General features: G+C 49.3%; 1 protein-coding gene across 1 annotated transcript in view; it reads right to left on the bottom strand.

Annotated features, from left to right (window-relative positions):
- Positions 1 to 540: 540 nt before the first annotated feature.
- C2CD3 (C2 calcium-dependent domain containing 3) overlaps positions 541 to 8,467 on the bottom strand; it is a gene marked incomplete at its 3' end in the record, with an annotated part of 34,533 nt that continues 26,606 nt past the window's right edge. The window contains exons 25-30 of the mRNA XM_010141377.1: positions 7,693 to 7,831; positions 5,696 to 5,760; positions 3,598 to 3,803; positions 2,298 to 2,398; positions 1,578 to 1,739; positions 541 to 758 (exon numbers count right to left, since the gene is read on the bottom strand). Coding sequence (XP_010139679.1) covers positions 541 to 758; positions 1,578 to 1,739; positions 2,298 to 2,398; positions 3,598 to 3,803; positions 5,696 to 5,760; positions 7,693 to 7,831 — 891 coding nt within the window. The remainder of the gene's footprint in view (positions 759 to 1,577; positions 1,740 to 2,297; positions 2,399 to 3,597; positions 3,804 to 5,695; positions 5,761 to 7,692; positions 7,832 to 8,467) is intronic.

Raw genomic sequence — 8,467 nt, 5'->3', positions numbered from 1 at the left:
TTCTCTGGACACGCTCCAGCCCCTCAAGATCGTTCTGGCACGGAGGGGCCCAAACTGAACCCAGCAATCAAGGTTTGGCCTCCCCAGTGCCCCCAGTCCAGGGGGATGATCCCTGCCCTGCTCCTTCTGGCCACACCAGTGATAGGACCAGCCAGGATGCTGTTGGCCTTCTTGGACACCTGGGCACACTGCTGGCTCACATTCAGCCAGCTGTCAACCAACACCTTTTCTGACATCGTTTTCCAATAAACTTTTCTGCTGTGCAGCTTTCCAGACACTCTTCCCCAAGTCTGTAGCGTTGCAGGGGGTTGTTGTGACCCAAGTGCAGGACCTGGCACTTGGCCTTATTGAACCACCCACCCTTTCCTTTTCCCTGGGCAGTTTCCAGTTGCTCTCCCCCCAGCCTGGAGCCTTGCAGAGGGTTGGGGTGACCCCAGGACAGGACCTGGCACTTGGCCTCACTAAAGAAATTATGTAAGAAATTTGGAGATACTTTAAGGCAGCTTCTGACAAGACAATCCAAACCAAGTGACCACTTACCACCGATTAGGCTGCTGACCTCAGACACCAACCGACTAGATTTGTCCAAAACATGACGTACATCATGGTCTGCTTCTCCACTCATCAAGCCCCGATGATGATTCTCCTGCTCCTCACGACTTGGTTTGGACGTGTTTTCGTAACTGAAGTCAGGAAAAGACCTGGTCAGCTTCTGACTGAAGTATCTTTGAACCTCATCCAGCTCACTCAAGTTTTTTCTGTAAGCAGCAGTAGGAAATATGGTCAGAGGATAAAAAAAAGCCTTATTGAAAAACATATCAGTAGGTAAGCATTGAGGTTTGTGTGTCTAAGGACAACTCAAGAACAAATGCTGAATCAGCTATGAGTAAACTTAGGCCGTAAGTTCAAAAAAAAGAGCTAATTTTAAACTCTCTTAATCACAGGAGCTGGATTTGAGATGACATTCCAACAAAGTCATACAGGCAAGGATGAATTGCCTTTGTGACCGGGCTTGAGAAAAGTCTAAGCTCGTGGTGGCAGGGGAAGGGATGAAACGACTCAGAAAGTCTCTTTCCATCCTGCATTCCTACAGATAGTAGTTATTATCCTCTTAAAATTTATACCTGATTTAAACCCAGAACCTAGTCAAGAGCAAAGTGCCTCTGGTAGGGACAAGGCATCTGCGGGGAAAGGACATTGCCGTGAAAAAGCTTCCAGGCTCGTTCCTGTAGCTGTGAAACCAGCTCAGAGGCCTCCTGGTCTAACAGGGTGCATTGTGTTAGGGATGTAGCAGAAGGATGAAGGAAATCCCTCTCTCCAGATCCGGACACGCCGCTGTCACTGTTTCCCTTTAGCGACTCCCGGCATTGCCAGAGCACCTCAGCTGTGACGCAGCATTTGCTGCCTAGTCCTCGCTTTTCCAGTCCTACCTCATCCTGCTGTAAAGCACACTGACGCCCCCCAATACCTCCTAATCAGTTATCAGATAATTTAATTCTAATTTCCTCTTAAAACTGGATGCAGTCTCAGGCTCTGCTTTGCAAATCTAAAGCTCGTTGGCTCTGGCTCTGCTTTACCTGAGAGCTGTGAGAAGAGAAGCTCGCGATGACAACGACGATGGGTCCATCTTTGCTGCCCGGAGCATGTTCCCTTCCGCCTGCTGCAGGGACTCATGAAACCTCCGCACGTTCTGCATGTGCTCTTCGTGACGCGGCGCGTGTGTTCGAGGGGGACTAATTCTGCTGGAAACATGCCTGTGTTTAACAGCAGAAAACAGGCTGAAATCTCCAGCTGTGAGAAGTCTGACAAAAGAGAACATCCAACATCTTTAAATGCGCTGAAGAGCCCCGAGGCACATTCAAATGTCATTGGAAATGGTGTTTGCTGTTTCAGATTTACACAAAATGAAGTAAATAAAGGGGATATATCTATTTTATATATATATATAACAATAATCTACTGTAACTTACTGAAAAGAAACTCTAACTGGTTCTTGCAAAGGTCTGGAAGAAATAGCTGCCCTTTTTTAGCAATGTAGAAGGGTATTGTGAAACCAAAGGAACATCAGAGAGAGGAAAAAGAACACCCGGGGCTTGGAGAAAGGGACCTGTCTCGGGGTCACTGGCTCCTGGACCACCCTCTCACTGGTGCAGGGAGTTTGGCCTGATCTTTAAGCCCAAGCAAGGGGAAAGATCTTTGACAGGGTCTGATTTTTTCCAGAAGAGCCAAAAGGCTTCAGACAGGTACATTTCTGAGCCCTGAAAATAATCCTGGTGGGTGACAGCCAGCAGACTCACCGCTCTCGAGCTGGAACAGTGACTTCCTTCGACGAAGGGTTCAATATCTGCTTGGGAAAGCTTGGAGATCTACTGGGACATACTGGAAGGGCATCCCTCCCCTAGAGTAAAGAGGAACACCCGCGTGAGCCTCCCACAGCAGGAAAACAGGGAAATTAGAGTCTTGCTGAGACAACAAACAAAAACTTCAGGTTTCTAAATATTGCTGAATTTTCAAAGGGTTTTCCAGCACTGAGCCAAAGTCTCACTTCACAACACTCGTATTTCAGAATCATTTGTTAACCCCCGCCAGTACCAAAGAGTAAACTGATGGGGAGAAGGGAACAGGGGCTCAACTACATATATCACACCCCAGCACAACTGGAGAATCTAGAGAATAAAAAAAAACCCCAAACATAAACATAAGAAATGGCAAATCTTCCATGAAAATAGAGTTCTACCAAATCAGAAATTTCCTAACCAACAAAAGACTGAATTTACAGCATGTTTTGGGGCACTGGCTGCCACCCAAAGCAGCACACAGAACAATGCCAGGCTCCCAGACACCCCAACCCACAAAATGTCCTCCTAACAATAAAAAACTCCCCCAAACACTCACAAAGCCACAACAGAGCAAAGCCACAAGAGATGATCAACCCAATCCCAGGCAACGCTCCAGGCTGGGGGAAGAGCAGCTGGAAATTGCCCCGGGAAAAGGCCCGGTGGGGGCGGGTGACAGTGGCTGGAGAGGAGCCAGCAGTGTGCCCAGGTGGCCAAGAAGGCCAACGGCATCCGGGCTCGTCCCAGCACTGGTGTGACCAGCAGGAGCACGGCAGAGATCATCCCCCTGGACTGGGGGCACTGGGGAGGCCACCCCTTGACTCCTGGGTTCAGTTTGGGCCCACCCTGTCAGAAGAATCTTGAGGGTCTGGAGCGTGTCCAGAGAAGTGGGAGAGTCCCTATCCCTGGAGGGGTTTGCCAGCGGTGTGGAGGTGGTGCTGAGGGCCAGGGGTTAGTGGAGACCTGGCAGTGCTGGGGGAACGGGTGGACTGGAGGAGCTGAAAGGGCTTTTCAAACCCAAATGATTTGGCGACTCTGTAAACATGATCCAGGTCTGAGCTAGTTCTGTGACTGGCACTGCCCTGCAGCTACCACGGAACCACAGAGCAGAATTCCTAAACCAGGAGCTCAGTGTCTCTGGAGCGTTCACAGAGCTGGGTCCATCCCAGCCCTGTGAATTCCCTGCGCTCGCTGGCAGAGTCATTCCTAATTATCAGGGATTGGATCGGACACACACAGAGAAGGAGACTGAAGCACGTACGGGAGAACCCGGCGTCTGGCTCCGCATCCTCGCCTGTCTTTCCTCTTTGAGATGATTTATGTTTTGAAGAGGGGAAACCGCAACTTTGATCTGCCCTCGGCACTGCCCGCTGAAGTCCGTAATATTGTACCACCCGCAAACAAGCTGGAAGCCAGAGAGAAGCGGAGAAAGGTCCACTGAGGCAAATCCTATCACTCGCTCTGTCTCTGGGGAAGAAGAATATAAAGCACATATTAATTTTAACTGCATGGAAAGGAGAGGTTCTCAGGGATTGGATTTGCTCAAATTTGCAGCAATCTGGTTGCAGCGGTAAGGAGGGTCAGAAGGATTCATCTGAAGAACCAGTTCAACAAGGGTTGTAAAAGGGAAAAATATCCAGCTTGAAAATGTGCTGGAAATAAGAGACAACCAGAGACCGGAGAAAAGGAACCTGGAGGCCAAACCATGGAGCTCAGCAAAATGCATTATGCCTCTGGAATCACATTCTCGCCTCAGAACCTTCTGTTTTTGTCCTTTTCGCTTTGCCAAAATGTTAAAAAAACGTTCGTTTGTCATCACCCTGTTGCATCTTTGTGCCACATTTTGCCTCTTCTGCCCTGCAAATTAATCTGAAGCAAGAACAAATGATCCTATCGCAGAGGAGGGGTTTGTGTCGATTACTTCGGCAGTTCCATTCAGCTACAAATGTCCCTGTGGAGACAATGAGGGCAGGGGGGGACTGGCAGGAGAATCCCGGGGCACACACGGTGCTCAGTACGGTCTGGAGAAAGGCAGAGTGACACGAGAAGTTCATTTTGGAAGCAAAAAGCAGATGGATGAACTTTAATGTGTAAAAAGAAAGGGAAAGACCCTGGGATTTTACAGATTGGATCCTGCAGCTGGAACGGAAGCAGCAGGGCTGCCTTCCCAACTAACATGGATTTTTGCGCTTTGGTACCAGTTAAACACTGGAGGATCTGGGCTGGCAACAAACTAAGCAAACAGCAGGTTGAACAATTAGCAGCATCTTTTATCACTTAACAGTAAAGAGGAGGGTCAGTAAAAATGCTTAAAAAATGGATTTGATGTTGTTAGGTTTCAAACCCAAAGATTCCAGCTCCCCAGTGAATGCTGGGAGAGGGTACAGGAGCAATTGGTATATTTGTTGTTGATTGTTCTTGGCATTGGGGAGCCCATCCCTTGACTCCTGGGTTCAGTGTGGGCCCCTCCCTGCCAGAAAGACCTTGAGGGGCTGGAGCGTGTCCAGAGAAGGGCAACGAAGCTGGAGCAGGGTCTGGAGCACAAGTGCACTGAGGAGCAGCTGAGGGACCTGGCTGGGTTGATCCTGGAGCAAAGGAGGCTCCAGGGAGACCCTCTGGCTGTCAACAACTCCCTAATGGGAGGTTGGAGCGAGGTGGGGGTCGGTCTCTTCTTGCCAGAAACAAGCACCAGGACAAGAGGAACCGTCCTGCAGTTGTTGCAGGGGAGGTTGCGGTTGTCCCTGAGGAGGCATTTGTTGCCCGTTGGGGTTGTGCAGGCGTGTGCCAGGCTGCCCAGGGCAGTGGTGGAGTGCCCAGGGCTGGAGGGGTTTGCCAGCTGTGTGGAGGTGGTGCTGAGGGCCAGGGGTCAGTGGGGCCCTGGCAGTGCTGGGGGAACGGGTGGAGCTGGAAGGGCTTTTCCAACCCAAACGATTCTGTGATTCTGTGATATCCAGGGCACCATAAAATGATTACAACTGGGTGGCCACACTTCAACCAACTGCAGAGACACCAAACAGCAGAGAAGGAGTAAACAATTTCCTTAGCTAGATAAATCCAACCTCTAAAATACTGTCAAATTAAAAATGGAATGAATAGAAATGAATACAAATGAACCAAACTCTGCTGGATGATTAATGGGGAAAAGGAAGGTGCCGTGGGACAGGAAATCACTCGGTGTTTCTCTGCAGTTTTCTTCTAGCACAAGCTACAAAATGGCATTAAAATATCGCTCTCCAATTTACTTAAAATAATTTAATTGTATTAAACATGATACAATTAAATACTTGTATGAAATCCTGTCACCCAAGGGACAGGACATGGAAAAGACACTCCTCTCGATACCACATCGTGAACTTTACCTGCTTTATGCCACACTTTGAAGACCAAGGTTTGCTGTGGATCCAGCAGAAGCTCTTTAGATAATCTGTTAGGAAGAAAAATCCGTAATATTTTATGTTAAGGAACAAAAAGAACAAGTGCAGTAAACTGCCTTTGAAGATTTAGTGCCATTGTTTCTATCCAGCCAAACCAGTTTTCTTCTGGAATGATGGGGAACAACACAACAAAACCCCAAATCATTGAGCCCTCAAAAGCATAACTATCTCTACATGGTTTGGGCTTTTGTTTATTTTACTTCCCTCTCCTCGTTCTTGCTGTAAAACATAGGACAATAAACCCACAAAGACTCACTGAATCGCTTGGGTTGGAAAAGCCCTTGCAGCTCCTCCAGTCCCCCCCGTTCCCCCAGCACTGCCAGGGCCCCACGAACCCCTGGCCCTCAGCACCACCTCCACACCGCTGGCAAACCCCTCCAGCCATGGGCACTCCACCACTGCCCTGGGCAGCCTGGCACACACCTGCACAACCCCAACGGGCAACAAATGGCTCCTCAGGGACAACCTCAACCTCCCCTGGTGCAACCACTGCAGGACGGTTCCTCTCATTCTGGCCCTTGTTCCTGGGGAGCAGAGACCAACCCCCACCTCACTCCAACCTGCTGTCAGGGAGTTGTTGAGAGCCAGAAGGTCTCCCCGGAGCCTCCTTTGCTCCAGGCTCAACCCCCCCAGGTCCCTCAGCCACTCCCCATAAGACTTGCTCTCTATCAGAAATGCAGTTTCTCTCATGACTCAATAATAGAGCAACAGCAAAGCTCTGAGGTTATGGCTGAAAGCTGTAACATTGGAAGCTGATTTCTGGGAAAAAAAGCACTCTGAAAATTAGGGAGTCAAATGTAGAACAGGTTTTAAGCTGCTTCAAGCACTTCAGATATGACTCCAAGCTCAGGCAACCTCCGAAACAAAACTTCTAACTTCAGCTATCTGAGACTGTCAACGGTTTCACCTTCATATCACAAATTCCTTAAAGCCGAACCCCAACTCAGCAGCCTGGCAGAAAGCTCCCTCCTGTGCAGGCACTGGTAGGGGTTTGCGAGGGACAAAATCAACTCAGTGTCCCTGCTTGATGCCTGTAAGGAGCTTCTTCCACCTGGTTTAGAAAATACTTTTGGCTGCAGGGGAAGCTACAGCTGAACAGCTCTGAGTCAGAAACGTAACCTTCAGATTTATGAAGTTACTGGAGGTGAAACCAAACGGAGAGCTCCGGTCCTGAACCAGGACAGAATTTCTAAGTATGAAACAAACTAAAACAGACAGAAAAAGCTAATAAATTGGATTCAGTCTTAGTTTGCCTTGTCAAGAGTCTGTTAGCAATGAGTAGCCTCTTCCTGAAGATAGAGAAACTACAGATGGAGGCTCAGGGGAGACCTTCTGGCTCTCCACAACTCCCTGACAGGATGTTGGTTCCTACTCCCCAGGAACAAGCACCAGGACAAGAGGAACCGTCCTGCAGTTGTTGCAGGGGAGGTTGAGGTTGTCCCTGAGGAGGCATTTGTTGCCCGTTGGGGTTGTGCAGGCGTGTGCCAGGCTGCCCAGGGCAGTGGTGGAGTGCCCATGGCTGGAGGGGTTTGCCAGCGGTGTGGAGGTGGTGCTGAGGGCCAGGGGTTCGTGGGGCCCTGGCAGTGCTGGGGGAATGGGGGGACTGGAGGAGCTGAAAGGGCTTTTCTAACCACAACAAATCTGTGGTTCTAAGATCTGAAGCCAATGTACAACACAACCAATGTTCTGCGCACATCAAACTGCCCTTCCTCACGTCGGTTTTAAGACCAAGCCTCCTCAAACAACTTTTCACCCAATAGAAGCACATGTGGCGATTGCAAAACACAGAAATAACTGTTTTTAGCTGCAAGTACAGACCCAGTAAGCAGAAAACCACCCCTCCCTGGCTGGAGAAGACCTTTTCACAGCCAGCCTGGCTGTCAGCACGCCAGCATGTCTGTGTGAGTCCACAACCATGTTACCTTGCTTGGTGCTGAAAGTCCCAGACAGGTGAGTCTGTATTTTCAATCACTGAAGTGGTTATTGGAGCATCAGCACCAGCAACGGCAAATGACACACAACTGCTGGGCGCCGAAACTTCACGTTCTGTCAAGGGACTCCCTAAAATCACACAGAATTAAATACAGATTTGTTAATAATAAAATAAAAATCTAAAGGCAGTTCAGCAATTAAAAACAAATAATTAACAAAGAAATCCACCGTCTAGAAATACTGCTTTTCCTTGGTGGAGCTGAAAACACTCAAGGGAGAAACAGAAAACCATTTGCCCAAGATCATCTAAGAAGTCAGAGGCAAAGCTGGAATAAATCCAGGTCCCCAGGACACTGTTCCAGTGCTTGATCTGATCTCCATGGCTGAACCAGAGTTTGGCAATCCCAGAAAATCCCCAGCGTTACAAAAGGCAGTTTGAGTTAACAGCTGGATCGCCTAGAGGAATGCCAGAATCCCAAGTCTGGAGGGAGCTCAAGAATCATCTGGTCCATCCTCTCTTGGCAAAATTGTCTCTCAAGAACACACTGACAGGAGGTTGGAGCAATGAGGTGGGGGTCAGTCTCTTCTCCCCAGGAACAAGCACCAGGACGAGAGGAACCGTCCTGCAGTTGTGGCAGGGGAGGTTGAGGTTGTCCCTGAGGAGGCATTTGTTGCCCGTTGGGGTTGTGCAGGCGTGTGCCAGGCTGCCCAGGGCAGTGGTGGAGTGCCCATGGCTGGAGGGGTTTGCCAGCGGTGTGGAGGTGG

This window comes from Buceros rhinoceros, unplaced genomic scaffold (genome assembly GCF_000710305.1).
Source record: "Buceros rhinoceros silvestris isolate BGI_N320 unplaced genomic scaffold, ASM71030v1 scaffold988, whole genome shotgun sequence".
Lineage (NCBI taxonomy): Eukaryota > Metazoa > Chordata > Aves > Bucerotiformes > Bucerotidae > Buceros > Buceros rhinoceros.
The sequence above is the reverse complement of the archived record's forward strand: the minus strand, read 5'-3'. Positions and strand labels throughout refer to the sequence as shown.